Consider the following 15323-nt stretch of genomic DNA (forward strand, 5'->3'; position numbering starts at 1 on the left):
TAATGAGCACTTTACATATGATATATACACCTTTGATATACAGTAATGACTTTAACTTGCCGCGGCATATTTTTCACATTTTGCTATTGCTGCTCGCACACATTACTGCAGGATCGAGATATTTCTCTCGTTTCCGCTCTCTGGTGTAATGACTCTATATGATGTCATGTGTTTCACTTCAGATCCGTTCCCAGAGTTCCTGACTGCCTTGTTTGTCTTCTGTCTCCCACAGTCAACCTTTGGACTATGTTTCAAGCTGCTCAGAAACTCGGAGGATATGAGCTGGTAAGTATTCACATATGTGGCAATATATCCCTTTTCCTTTGTCATGCTCACTCCCTTGTTTTTTTTCCCTTTTCCCTCCTTTCCTCTTCTTTTCCTAAATTGTCTATCCCTCCTTACCTGTTTTCCCTTCTTTCCTCCCCGCCCTTTTTTTTTTTTTTTTTATCTTTCTCTGCTGTCCTTTTGCCCCCTTGAGGTCAGTTGCTATTTTCCCAAGAAGAAAGTCCTGCTCTGAGTCGCTTTTAGCAGAAATGATGCTGTTGTTTGAAAACCCCCTTGGAGTGGAAAACACATGTTCCTCTGTTCTGTGCCGGTCAGAAGGAAATTGGATAAATCGCTCATTTTTTCCCATGTTGGAGACGAAGTGAAATGCACATACGTACCCACAAGCGTGCACATGTACAGTGCTTGCGTGCACACGCAGCCCAAGTGAGTCCAAAAAGAAAAAAGGAGGGTGTATGAGCAATTTTAACTTGGCAGGCCTACCTGCCGTTTATTCGCTCACCGTTCGTGTGCAAAGTGTTTCCAAAGTGAAGTCGACGTTTGATGTGAAGTCGTCAAGTGCGTCGCTCACGCCTGTTTCTTCATTAGCGTGTTTTATAATGCCGTCCGAGCAGACAGGCCAGACCAACGCCATAAACAGGATACAGCTCATATAATTGGGGCTCATATCCTTTTAAAAGCCCACATATCTGCAGCTGACTGTCTCACGTTTCATGTCGAGGCTTTGTTAGCTTTGTGGCTGGCTGGATTTTTCTTTTTTTTTTCTTTTTTTTTTTTGGGTGTGTGTGTTGTAGCCCTTGTCCGTTATTCCCATCTGTTACTGGATAAGAGGTTACAGCAGGAACAACTGACTGCATGATGTTAACAGAGCTTATTATGTTAGAGAATTGAGTGTTGAGGATTCAATAACTGGAACATCATGACTCAGTAACTCCCCAAGACCTTGAAATGACATCAGCCACTTGTGGTTTTTTTGTGTGTTTTTGCCTGATATTTTTTAAATGTTACTTCCTCTACATTAATTGTATGTTATTGCCGTCCTTTGTGTCTCTCTTTGCCTTATCACTCTGCCTTCCCATCCATTCCTCCAGATCACAGTGCGCCGGCAGTGGAAGCATGTGTATGATGAATTGGGCGGCAACCCCAGCAGCACAAGCGCCGCCACGTGCACACGGAGACACTACGAGAGGTGAGTTATTACGTTACCCGCTTGTATACGACACGTATTGTTATGCATGCACACACAAGGAGCAGTTTGCATCGCCCCGAGTGAGTAAACTCCTTCACAGCTGCATCAAACGTGATTTCGCAATGCTTTATTCATAACATCAGGACACGACAAGACAAATATTGATCTTCGCGGGGGGAAAAGTCGATGCACTTAAACATATATGAAGAACGGCGCTTGCCACGGAGGGATGGCCTGCAAATCATCCCGCAGTCTCATTGTTATGGCACGCAGCTCTGATTGCATTAAGAAATACATTCCTAATGGACCAAAATCAATTCGCAGTGATGTGGGTTGCTGTTATTGTCTCAGGATTAATTGATCACTTGTGTGCCACTATGGAACCAATTATGCTGTAATTTAAACCCATTGTGTGCTTGAAGCCAACTGGAGAGGATTAAAAAGCTTAAAATACCAGCAAAGTTTTTTTAAATTATTAACAGCCCTGAATTGATACATACATAGTATCTGTATGTATATGCATATATATATATATATACGGTTGCTATACTCTCCGGTAAATATGCACACGGCCACATAAAGCCGCGAGATAAAACTGAAAACACCAGTTTAATGTATTCATCTAATCATTCAGTCAGATACTGCAGCATTTTGAACTTCCACATTATAATCACTCAGATGGTATTACCAAACCAAAGCAAGCATATGGATGTGATCCTGAGGGAGCTGTGAGGGTATTATGCAGGGCTGCTTGCACACACTCACACAAACACACACACACACACACAGACGCCCACTTTCCCAAGGTTAAACAAATGCCAAATACGATCTCCCCAGCAAGAGATAACCAGTCGCTCATGAAGCAGGTCATTCCTCGGGGCCGGCGACCCTCTCCACATCCCTCCGGCTGCTGCAGGTTCATGCATCAGCACGGATCAGACACAGACTCCCTCTCACACACACACACACACACACACACACACACACACACACACACACACACACACACACACACACACACACACACACACACACACACACACACACACACACACACACACACACCCGCACACACACACACCTGTCAGTAATATAGCAATATGCCAGCAGTACCATATGAGGGAGCCAGGCAGCTTCATATTGTGTCAAGATTGCATGCTGTAAGCGAATTTACCAGCACAGGCGGCTGCCTTTTCTTTTTTTTTTCTTCTTCTTTTTTCTCTCCTTCCAATGAAAATTTGCAAAAGCATAGGTGTGAGAGGGTGCATTGTTCGGGGTGTCGTGATTGAAGACAAGCTGACAGTGTGCCTCTAAATGTTCAGCTGAGGGTGCCCTCGGTGTTTACACTGCAGTCCCAGTTGTTCCCCCAGACGACTGTGCTTTAAACGGCGGATTTGCTGCAATGGACTAAACTTATAATAGAAATGACTCTCAGTACCTGGCTTAACAGACCCTCCGCCGAGAGAGGAACAGAGAGAAGTTATTGCTAAACGTCAAAAAAAATATGCTTATCGTTTTTGTTTTGTTGCAGCGTGGCGTGGAGATTACTTTATGGCCAGATGTGATCAGCAATATTGTTCATTAGTGTGCGAGGTGTAAACGGGGCTGTGGGCAGGCGGGCGGGAACGGACTCGTGTGCGGAGCGCTGAGGTGTGACTGCTGCTGCGCTGGCCTTTCCCTCTCCAGCCACCGAGAAGCAGCTGAGAGAGAAAATAATGCTGAATCAATACAAAGCAATAATATCCACACACTGCAGTGAATATCAGGCTGACAGAGAGAAGGTGTAAGAGGGAGGGGGGGGTGGGATCTGTGTGTTTGAGAGAGAGAGAGAGAGAGAGAGAGAGAGAGAGAGAGAGAGAGAGAGAGAGAGATCAGCTGAAGCCGAGCAAGTTTCCATTCAGGGGAATAATTTTAGCTGAGCCTTGGTGTTTGGGCTGCTCGGAGGGCAATTAGCTTCATTGTATTAACTCAGCAAACACGGCCATTCTCTCTGCATGATGAATGAGGCTGTTTGTGGGCCCGCTGAAGTGTGTGTTTGTTCCCCAGAGGCGTCTTTGTTTCCACCTTTAATCATTAGTCAATGTGCTACAGAAATATAATTCACAGGGAGGAATATGCGGCGTACAAACTGGAACAGCACCTATGTTTTTCCTCTCCTCTCACCAAGGATCACTTCCGATTTGTCTCACAGGACTAAAGTAGAGTATAGCAGGAAATAAAAGGTCTCCGGCTAGTGGGGGGGGGGGGGGGGGGGGGGAACAATATTTCAGGACATAATTGCTTTCAATTAAGTGGATGTTCTTGGCCATCTTGATGTTATTTGGGTTAAAGACGGCGAGTATCCACAAGCATTCAGCTCCAGTTTTAAATTACACACATTATCCCTTTACAGCCCTAATGGTAAAATCATATGAAATGGTTTCCTAGGAGATATTATTGTGAAAGATGGAGCCAGGGGCATAATCACTGTATTTATGTTGTCCAGGAGCAGGCAGTAATCACTGGTAGAAATGGAGTTACATAGCTGGAATTGAGCAGGAGATAACCTCAGCTAATTGTCATTTTCAAAGTTACTGTTGTTTAGTCACAGAGCGCCGTTCATTAGCGCACGGGGGAAAAATCAATGTAGAAATGTCCAAGCCAAGGTCTGCCGCTGCAGCTACGGGGAAGCTTTAATGATATTTATTTAAACCGTTTCCCGAGATTAGCTGTCAGGGCCCGGCGCTCTGAATTAAAAATGAGGTCATGAAAAAGATGGCATCAATAACCTTGAAATAGACTGCCTTTTGCTTCTGTGCTGTGCCATTTTCTCTATGCCCCCCCCTCCCTCCCTCCCTCCCTCCCTCCCTCTCTCCCTCCCTCACTCTCCCTTTCACTCGCCCTCCCTCCCTCACTCCCTGCCTTGCACTTCATGCTGTTTCTTTCATTATACAGGTCAGCGCCTTTTAACAGCTCCTACATATTTAATCTTCCCGGTTTCCTACGTGATCTCTTGTTACAGAAACATCACGTTCCACTATCTCTCTTTCTTTTCTGCCTGTTACTGATTTTTAATACCTCACCATGCTTTGGCAGTCTAATGTAATTGCACAACCGGGCTGATATTGGGGAGGGAGGGGTGTTTTTTTTTTTTCTTGGAGGTGGGATGGGGGGTATCCATGGCAACAGAGTAGCAATTTAGAATAATTTGCTATTTAAAAACTCTGAGGTTTTTTTTTTTTTTTTTTGGGCAATAGCGCAGAGCACAGATGAGGAGTTTTTTTTTTTTTTGGATTAAATCATTTCATCTAAAGTATTAGATGTTTGCCAGATGTACTGTACATGGAGTCTGAGGCTGGTGAAATATTCACTGGCTCAGATCATGCAGATATGTGTCTCTTTTAAGACAGATGCACGCCCGTTCCAATTTTAGTCGACGAGATGTTTTATTGATTCAGCCTTTATTCATTCCTCCTGGAATCGATGTTCCTCTGCATTCACTAAAGCTGCTCTCCTGATATGAAAACACATTAATAGGAAACCTTGACTCAGTCTTTACACCCCCGAATTATAACAGAGTTGTTTTGTTTTGTTTTGTTTTTTTGTTTTGTTTTTTGCAGAAGGGAAAGGGGACAAAAGATTGTTTTGTTAAATTTTCATTCTGCCCGGGCGGTGTATCATGCACTCGTCAGCAGCTCTCTGCATTGTCCTTGCTGTTTTTGCAGATGCATCAAATGTGGCGCATTACACATTAGCTTGCCTTTTTTTTTTTTTCCTAATGCTGCAGCCCAAACACAGACTTCAATTATTCTGGTCTCTTGTTCTAACGCTGGGTGAATCATTGGCTTGCAGTACGGGTGTTGTGGAGGGAGTATCAACTTCATGCCTTTTTATTCCCAAAACCTGAGAGAAGCAGGAGGAGGGGGAGGGAGGGGGTTTAATAAACAAGCAGTGTGACTCAATAATAAGAAATAAAGCAGCAGAGAAAGGAGGGTTGCAGGGATTTAGAAATGAGAACATTGTTGTGGATCATCTGTCAGCATTCTTTAGCAGCATAAACAATGTCTCAACATGTTGTCTGTATCAAAAGCGTGGCCAAATTCTTTGTATATCCATGACTCTTCCTCTGAATCTGGACTTCAGCAACAGTGGGAATGCAGCCAAAGCGCTGCATGTTCGTCATACTGAAATAGCAGGCAGCTATTTTAACCTCTCAAAGCTAGATGGCTTTCTCTAAGACAAATGCTTCGTTGAGCATTCAGTGATTTAAAAGGATAGGGGGGGAAAAAAAAGAAGTGTTTTTTTTCTTTTTTTCTTTCTTATCCGAAGCACTCTTAACAAATCACAATATTGAGCGATTTCTTTATGTGTGGAATTTAATCAAAAGGTCCGAGGTTTCTTTCCCTCGTGGCAAAGAGAAATCACAAATTATTGCACTGATGTGTGGCAGGCAATCGACTGTATGGGAATCTATTCAAGTCTACTGAGATTAATAACTAGTTCAGTGTAGCAAATTAAATTAATGACACTCTAACTGAGCTTTCGGTCCACTTTAGGGCAGCAAAAGGGGAACATATTCTGTACATTATGGGATATTAATAGTTGAGTGACTGCGGGACTTGAGTGTATGCAGAGCAGCTCCACGTTTATTTTAAACAGTTAGCACTCGTGGCGTACACCTGCTATGGCGAACATTTACTGCAAGCTGCAGCAGCAGCTAATGAGAGCGAACCCCGGGGGAACAGTAGAGGTCATTTCAAATCTGGTATTTTCAGACTTGACAAAAGACTTAAGTTTTTTCGTACATTCCTGCGCTGCCCTCCTGTTTTAACTGCATGAATGAGGGTCACCTCAAGTGGTTTGGCTTGGAGACAAAAGAGGGGCTTTTGAGGCACGAATCCAAAGCAGAGGGACCAGTTACAATGTCTGTTTATCCCTCCGCTGGCATCTCGTCTCTCCCTTTTCTCCCCACCAGCTTATTGTCTTTTCCCTCATTTGCTGCGATGATGCTTAATCACTGCACTTAGATTTCATAAAGATTGGATTCTATCCTTTTTTTTGTTTTGTTTTGTTCTCTGTACCTCACAGGCTTGTAAAAAGTGAGTTATTTTCTTTCCTCCAAATCTTTGTACAGCCCCGGGGGCTTGTCCACCAGCTCTTTAAATAGTTTCTTTTCCTTTTTTTTTTTTTTTTTTTTTTTTTTTAACGCATGGAGCTGCTCTTGTGATCTTAACACAACACCAGCTAAAATTAATTTCAGCACGGATGGGAGGGAAATTGTTGAAATGGAACAGCCTGCAGGCTTTTTCCACTTATTTGGTGACTTAGGCATTTCTTGGATTTGAGCACAGTGCTTGTTCCTGTAACACAAAACTCAGATGAGAGCAGCACATTGCTGGTAAAGTCACCTTGTTTTTGCCAAGTTGTCTTTTTTTTTTTTTCCGGGGGGGGGGGGGGCTGTGTGTGTAATCCATTATTTCAAAGGCACAGATCTGCTTAGTTGACAGTTGTACGTTTATGAATTACCCAGTTATTGATCCTCCTTGCTTTTTAGATCACCGGGATGCGACACATTGTGCACATATGATGAAATACGTTTAATCTTAATTACACCAGACAGCTTCTATCTCCAACTGTTCAATGTTTAATCTCTCCGCCGCATATTTTAGTTGCTTCTTATCAACACTGCAAAACGGCTGCTTAAACAAAAGCCAGGTGATAAATTGGCATGAGAGGAAGTTAAGTATTTATTGACCTCATAAAAATGTTGCCTCTCCTGCCTTGATGAAATTCTTTTCTTGGCTCTGTCAGAGCAAAACGCGCCCCCAAGTGGCTCAGATCGTGAACTGCACCTGGCCTCCTCTCAACCACTACTTTGCCTGCCAAGTTCAACCCTTCCCCTTGCCTTGGAGGAAATTGCTACTTATGGAGGCATTGTATTTTGAGTGGTTATTATATCATACTACACAATCAGGATGAGGTTATATCTACGCTCTGAGAATTCACTAGTCTCTGACATTGAGACCAGTTCTGCTTCTTTTATACATGGTTTGTTTTGATTGCAAAAAGAAAAGAAAACAAGTGGGTGTCCAGTGGAATGATGGACGAAATTCACCACAGAACATGATATGCTGCATATTTATTCATTTATTTATTTATTTGTATTTATTTATTTATTTTGGCAAAGACATCTTTTTTTTTTTAATTTTTTTTTTAGGTGAAACAATGCAAATAATATCTGACAATGAAGGGAATTTCCTGAGCCCGATTTCTTTTTTTTTTTTTTTTTTTTTTTTTTGGCTTCCCGGGCCAACATAGCATCTTTAGACTTTCCATTTGAAACTATTTAAGGCTTCAGTAATTTCCCGGGCTCAGCTCTTACATTATCCTGGCCAGCGACACCCCGGCCGCCCCCACCTCATATTGACATTCCATAAAGTTGACCCCGGCCAAGGCAGCCATCTCTTTCCCACAGATCATGCTGATAGTCAACAGTGGTGGCGGGTGTGTGTGTGTGTGTGTGTGTCATATATATATATATATATATATATATATATATATATATATATATATATATATATATATATATATATATATATATATATATATATATATTGTCAAGCAATAAGAAATGGGCTTTATCTGGATGAAATATTTATCATAGCTCCTTCATCCGTGCAACAATGTCTAATTATAGAAAGCCTGTGAGGCAACTCCCTGGCTCTAATGAATAGCACTGTTGCTATTTTAAAGTTTAAAGCAGTGCATGTTTTCATCTCTTGTTTTCCAGGATTTGTTATTTTCTTTATTCGCAGTGGTTTCTGCTCTTCATTAACATGTCATTATTCCCTCTCTCTCTCTCTCCCTCCCCTTCCGTTTCTTTCTCCCGCTCGCTCTCCCTCCTCTCCTCTCTTTCACAACCTCTTTGCTCTCTGTCTCTCCAATAAGTCACATTTAATAGTACATTTCCTTTCTTGGCCTGGGGCCTGGTGCCAGACCAGCTGTATGAAATGTAGTTTCACCGCTTTCCCTGCCAGCACTTTTGTTCAGAGGAAAAATAACAAAAAATCCCACAGAGCCTCTTGAACTCTCAGAGGCTTTTTTCTTCCTTTTGAAGAGGAGGCGAAACAGCTCTTGATTCATTGTTTGTTTTACCGCCATGTCCCTTAAAAGGAGTAGCACAACCGTCTCTTGTCGTTACACGAGAAGACCTTATTTTCTCTCATGACTGAGAAAGTCATGTTTCTGTCGAGCTTTCATGTGTTGTTGTTGTAAAGAAACTGACAGAGGAGCAAGAGAGATTTCCAGAGGTCCTTATTGAAGTTTTGCAGTTGTTGGAGTTTTTCAGTTGTCTTGGTTTCCTCTTCCACGGCGTTTCTTATTTCTGGTCCGGTGCCAATTTCCATTTTCTTCTCCCACCAATAAAACGACTAAAAGTTTCCCTCACTGGTTTCTTCATGTTATTTCTTTACACATGGGTATTGTTATGTTATCCAGATCTTAATGTTCCCATTAGTTATGACATCAGATATGGAAAATTGTCTTGGGATCTGTTCAGAAGAGAAATAACAGAAGTCAGAAATAGTTGGATGTTTATTCTACATAATGTTCCTTGTCACTGAGTATGTACCTAATTAAGTTGGAGCATTGTGCAGATACACTTAATCAAATGTGTTGAAACCTGTAGCTGACATCTTTTATTACTTTAATCACTTCCCCGGCTTCTGTCATTAATCACATTAGTTGATTAAATTAGATATTGATTGCTGTGAGGTTTCTTAAACAGTTTGACTTCAGTTCCTCCAGATATTTTTCTCCTTTCCATATCCTACCGCAGTAACTTGCCATAAAAACACACACACACACACACACACACTCTTATGTCAAGGTTAAAGTAATACCAAATGTGATCTGCCTCAGCTGGAGACAACTGGTTATTCACATTCTCTCTCACACACACACACACACACACACACACACACACACACACACACACACACACACACACACACACACACACACACACACACACACACACACACACACACACACACACACACACACACACACACACACACACACACACACACACACACACACACACACACACACACACTCTGGCACCCATCTGAGCCTGGATTTCCCCTAACCTACTTTAATTACAATAGGATTGTTAATACTTGCCAGGTATTAAAACAAGGAGGCATTAAAGCGTGGTATTTGATACACTGCATGCTTGCGGCAAAGCTGTAGCTAGTTCTGTTTTTGCCATTACTCAACAAAATACTTATGTGGCTTAAAGCGGTTTATGTTCAGGAAGAAAAAAAAAAAAACCAACAACTTGCATTTCCACAGTGCTATGGCATTAAGATGTATATTTGGGGTTCTTTCCCGTCGTAGAACATAGAATTTTGACGTGATATTTGTGTTTCGCTGACTGGAAACACAAATGTGCTCTCCACATGTGACATGACCCGACTTGATCGTACCTGCTGTGTGTGTGCTTTGTTCCTCAGGCTCCTCCTTCCCTACGAGAGGCACATTAAAGGTGAGCAGGACAAACCCCTCCCCTTGGCCAAGCCTCGGAAGCAGGAGGCCAGCCAGGAGAAGGCCACGGGGGCCAAAGCCAAAGGTGTCGGGGCCAAGAAATTAAAAGGCCTCAACAATCCCAAGGTGGGAAGTAAAAAAGACCGAGGGGAGGCGACGAAAGGCCAAGAACAATCACAGGTCAGTCGCCGGCCTCCCCACCACTGCTGCCTCACCACGTTCTGCCCTCACTCTCATTTTCACTTTCATTTTTACGCCCCTCCACTCTCCCCATCGGTGCCTCGCCCGTTCCCTTGACGTCACGTCGCCGTTTGAAATTGCGCAATAGCAAGAAAGTATTGGAATGTCCTGCCTCTTTCTCTTTGACAAAACGTAACGGCTATTATTTTCCCGCACGCAGGACTCCAAGGGGAAGGAAGAGAGCCACGAGCTGTCTGCGGCTATAAAACAGGAAGTATCTCTGCGAGATGAACCCATTTTAATAGAGGAGGAAGAGTTACATCTTACCCTGAAGAAAGAGGAGTCCTTGGCGTTGGAGCAGCCGTCTTCACTCTGCCCCAAAGAGCTAGAATGCAGAGCGCCACACGCTGGCCTGCCCCTCCACACAGGGCCCGGACCCCAGCCCGAGTGGAGACAAATCACCGAGGCTCTCGGAGAAAAACTTTCCTGTGAACAGCAAACGGAAGGGCATTTCATTCCTAAAAGTCATTATCTGCCTCATCGCTGGGATCAGACTAAACCCGCTGGTCACGTTGCTCTGCCCGAGCCGTTCTCCAGGGTCAGAGACTCTTTAGAAGGTCACGGCGGGAGAGTGGGGAAGGTGTTGCCGATGTGCAAGCAGGCGGACAGACAGTGTATAGACTTGAGCACAGACTCCTTCCCGGAGAAAGAAGATTATGTAGTCGTCAAGAAGGAATCCGCTCAGGGCCCCGGACAGCCGGCCGCCTACTGCAAAACCAGCCAGGGGGTCATGTCTCCTTTGGCTAAAAAGAAGCTCCTGTCTCAAGTGTGTGAGTCCAACCCTTTCTCCTTCACATCCCTTTCTCTTCAGCCCCCGCCTCCCACGGCCGTGTCCTCTCTACCCATCCTATCAGTGGCAGAGCGGGAGAGGGACGCGAGAAAGGGCGAGGAAGAGGCGGCGGGACAGCGGCTCGGCGGCGTGTCCGACGCCGTCCCCGAGGTAGCGCCCATATTCAGGCCGTCGGTCATCCAGCACGCCCAGAGCAGTAAGCCTCACCAGCAAGCCAGTAGTGGCCAATCAGAGAGGAGCTCCGCTGGGGACCTTTCAGAGACATACGGCTGCCGCACGAGCCATCACCTTCAGCCTCAGGTCAGCGCGCCCTGGCAGCCCTACCTCCCCCGAAGCCATACCCAGGACAGTGTGGAGAACGCGGGGGAGAAGCTCCTGCAGGGCCCCGCCGCTCCGACCCGGAGCTACGCAGGCGACTGCTACTCCTCGCCGCACCTCCACAGTCTGTACCGGCAGACCGAGAGCTGCCTGAGCCAAGAGAGGATGGCTGGCTTTGCCAGCGGGGAGCGGAGGGAGCACTACACCAGGGACCGCGAAGGCAGCCAGAGCTTTGTTTGTGGCAGCCTGGAGCAGGAGGGCCTGGCCTACAGGTCTCACTTCGGTGACAGGACTCAAACGCACGGGGAGGGCAGGGAGGCCGACGACGAGCCCAGGGACTTCACAATTTCTAAACCCCTCTCCCAGAGGGTTTCCTCCTTCTCCAAACCCCCCTTCTGCACTCTCCCGTACACCATCATGCACCAGAGCTTGGATTCCCACCCGAAGGCGTGCCGAGTTTCTCCCATGACAATCTCTCCCCCGAAACAGAGCGCCGCGGAGTCGTCGCAGCCGTTTCCCAGCCCCAAAGGTTCGGGCGAGTCGTCGCTGACCAGTCCCATCCGGCCCAGCAAACGGAGCCTGGCGGAGCCGGACGGCGAGGACGTCCCCGAACGGAAGGTGCGAGTCGTGACCCCGATCCACCCCGCCGGTGCAATCCGACGCAGCGACCCGGAGGAGCTGAAGCCGGCCGAGCCGGCCCACGGCGTGCACCTCAACAACCACCTCCCCGAAGGCCACCCGACCACCACCTTCCCCCCGCACCTCTACGCCGGCATCTATTCCCACGGCAGCCTGGTCTCCCCCGGGGGCCCGGAGGGCCTCCAGCAGCACCCGGGTCTGCAGTACCTGAAAAGCCAGTCCGCGGTGTCGCCCCTCGTGCCCCCCTTAGCGTTCCACTCCATGATGCTCCACAGGCAGCTGCTGGCCTCCAGCCCCAGCCCGCACCACTTCTACAGACACCCCGGTGGGGCGGCGCTGTACGGGGACCTGTTGCACCATCTATACCCACTGTCGACCCTCCCGCCACCCCAGCTGTCCTCGGTACACCCCAGCACCAGACTGTGAGCGAGAGAAGACTATCGTTTTTAGTTTTTTTTTTCTCTCTCCGCTCTCCCTCCCTCCTCGTCAAGAAACTGTCTCAGCTTCTCTTTGTTTTTCTGTCTCTTTCTCGGGGATTGTGGCTCAGTCGAAACAAAACACTGATTATATAACTTTGGCTGATAGCAGATGAATGCGTCAGTCAGTCGGACTGAATATTCCATTTCTTTTTTATCTGTGTATGCCTTTGTTTATATACTTTGCACTGTTCTTCTTTTTGTTTTTGTTTTTTTTGTTTTTGTATCACCACTTACTGTATCTTTTGTTGTCGTATCCTTATTTGCACAGTGCTCATGTGTATGTGCTCACAAATCAGTTTCGCCGCGCTCGGCGACGGTGAGTCAGGTTGTCGCTCCGGATGTGTGTGAAAAGTGGAGGGCAATAGAGAAAAGCCATTTGTTTACTGCGTCTGAGGGCTAAAACTTTGTTGCTTAAGAACACTACAAGTAACACGACAACGTAAATGAAATTCTTTATATAGCTAGAGATGCGTTCCGCCACCGCAAACAATGTTGAGAGCATTCTAACTCTTGAGGCAGGCAGTGGTGTTGTATACTGTTTACATGTCTCCACGCTGAACTCTGTTGCCTGTTTGTGCCACAGCTAATCCACTCGGACTCCTCGGAATAGACGACCTGGTGAGGTGCTGCATAACATGAATTGTTCCGTCGCAACGTCACGTTGAGAGGTGCTGTGTACGACAGACGTACTGTAGACTCACTTTTTTTTTTTTTTTTTTTTCTTCTCAGTTCAGGTTTCATTCATGATACATTTCCGCTCCGATGCAACACAAGCAGTCGTCTTGTTCGTTCTGTTGACAAAACATGAATGTTTTTGTTGTTGTTTTTTTTTTTGTTTGTTCAGTTATTAAAAAGCTGTTATAATTTCTTGCTTTCGAAATTGAAAGTAATTTCCCCACCCACCCCACACCCCGCAAAACCCTTTTTTTTTCTTGTGACGAGTAGACTGTAGCGGCTTGTTTTCGTCTGTAGGAGCGGCATAATGAAGCAGCCGTCTGCTGTGGAATGCTCACCGCAAAGAAGGAAAAAAAAAAGAGAGAGAGAAAAAAAATCATTTCATCTTTTTGTTCTTGACTTGAAACGCTTTTTTTTTTTTGGGGTGAACAGACTTTTATTCAACAGGCTGAAGACTCACTGTATGATTTGATAGGAATGTTGTCACTTAGGATATTACTGCTTTGCAAATATCTGTGCCTTTCGCAGTCTTGGATTAGAGTTAGCACTACAGTTGTTAAGGTTTATCTTCTGTAGCAGGGTAGGAATGTCAATATTACCATCACTCTCGTCTGAAACGCAGCAGACACTCATACGGGGGAGGAAAGAGAAAAAAAAAAAAGCATATGGCACACTTCAGACAACCAGGCTTAATGGGTAAGGCACAAGATTTAACATCTTAAAAATGTAAACAGTCGCGCTTTGAAAACAAACGGTTAGTATTAGAATTTATTCGCCGAGTTTCACTCTTGCCAGGCAGTCGGTTATACGAGGACTTTCAAAAGGTTTACTGATGGCTGATATTGACACGGGTTTGGTGTCTCTCACCTGCAGGGCATGTGTGCTCTGTGTTTTCGAGCAGCGATGAAAAGGTACCGGAGTCTATAAAATATGCCGACCGTGCACCATAGCCCGAGGTGGAAAGACAACACCTGTGCTGGCTTTTACAACCACTATAATTGCAATCCAGGATAGTCGAAATACACAGTGAACACGTCTGATGGGTTTTTTTTTCCTTCAAAAAGACGAGAAGAAACTGTAAAGGGTTTCCTATACTTGGATAAAGACATTCATTTCTGATTAAGTACTGTACATTGCTGTGCGTAGGTAAAACTGGCATCAGTGCTGGCTCCTGTACAAAACATTCATACGGGAACAATTCACGGCGACGCCCCTCTCTCTCTCTCTCACACGTCTTATTTTCAGTGTAAATAGCACTGTAGATAGTACTGCGTGGTTGTTATCATATAAACTGTTATAATCTGTAAATAGTATTAAAAAAAAAAACAGTATAAAAGTTGGTTACACAATCTAGCTGTGTCCTTGTTTGCTCTGTTTCAAGGTCACCGTGATCATTTTAGTCTCAAACAAACACTACAAGTTAAGAATTCGGATACTCTTTTCTTTTGTTGTCGTTTCACTTTTTTGTTTGTTTTTTTTTTGTTTTGTTTTTTGTTTTCATGTCATTTCCATTAATGTGCATCCAGAAAGTGTTTTTGATACAGTAGCCATCTGTTTACCAATCACCCAGCTGGCGAGCAAGACAAAAAAATAAAAGACATTTTGTATGATATGACCTCCTGTATATTTAATTAAAATATTTTACTATCTATACCTGATTCTTCGGTTGTTGTTCTTTTAACTGAGCGGCTGATAAATAGCCGGGGTTGAATAAAGCGATATTTAACGCCGGCGCGCTCGCATCAGTGCAATGTTCTATTTTCCTCCCGAGTAAATGCAGTGTGAATGGGCTTTTATTATTGTAATACCATTATCTGGCTATGAGATTCCATCCGCCTTAATCTTCACAACAGGCTACTTCTGGGCTCCGAGCCAGAGAAGCCTCTCCAGTATTTGCTGCAGTACAGAAATGTGCCAGTGCATGTATCTCTATGGGATGTGTGTTGAGCTGCAATAAAAGCCATGCTTTGACTTTTATTGCCACCCCCTGGTAAACCTTTAACATGAAAAATATTCAGTAATACTTCCAAGCTCAGCAAAAAATAAAGCAACCTCACCAGGGTAGGATGTCGGTCGTTTTATTGCAGATCAGCAGTAATAATACAAAAAAAAACAAAAAAACAATACAGTTAGCTTCCAAGACAGAGACTGAGTGGAAAATTGCACTTAAGAAACAAAGAAT

General features: G+C 44.8%; 1 protein-coding gene across 1 annotated transcript in view; it reads left to right on the forward strand.

Annotated features, from left to right (window-relative positions):
* Positions 1 to 14799, forward strand: part of arid5b (AT-rich interaction domain 5B) — a gene marked incomplete at its 5' end in the record, with an annotated part of 76712 nt that extends 61913 nt beyond the window's left edge. Inside the window, 4 exons of the mRNA XM_080507459.1 lie at positions 233 to 285; positions 1377 to 1474; positions 9970 to 10180; positions 10401 to 14799. Of these exons, the coding sequence (XP_080363585.1) occupies positions 233 to 285; positions 1377 to 1474; positions 9970 to 10180; positions 10401 to 12413 (2375 nt within the window). The 3' untranslated portion in view covers positions 12414 to 14799. The remainder of the gene's footprint in view (positions 1 to 232; positions 286 to 1376; positions 1475 to 9969; positions 10181 to 10400) is intronic.
* Between the last annotated feature and the right edge of the window lie 524 nt (positions 14800 to 15323).

This window comes from Blennius ocellaris, assembly GCF_963422515.1.
Source record: "Blennius ocellaris genome assembly, chromosome: 13".
In the NCBI taxonomy this organism is placed as follows: domain Eukaryota; kingdom Metazoa; phylum Chordata; class Actinopteri; order Blenniiformes; family Blenniidae; genus Blennius; species Blennius ocellaris.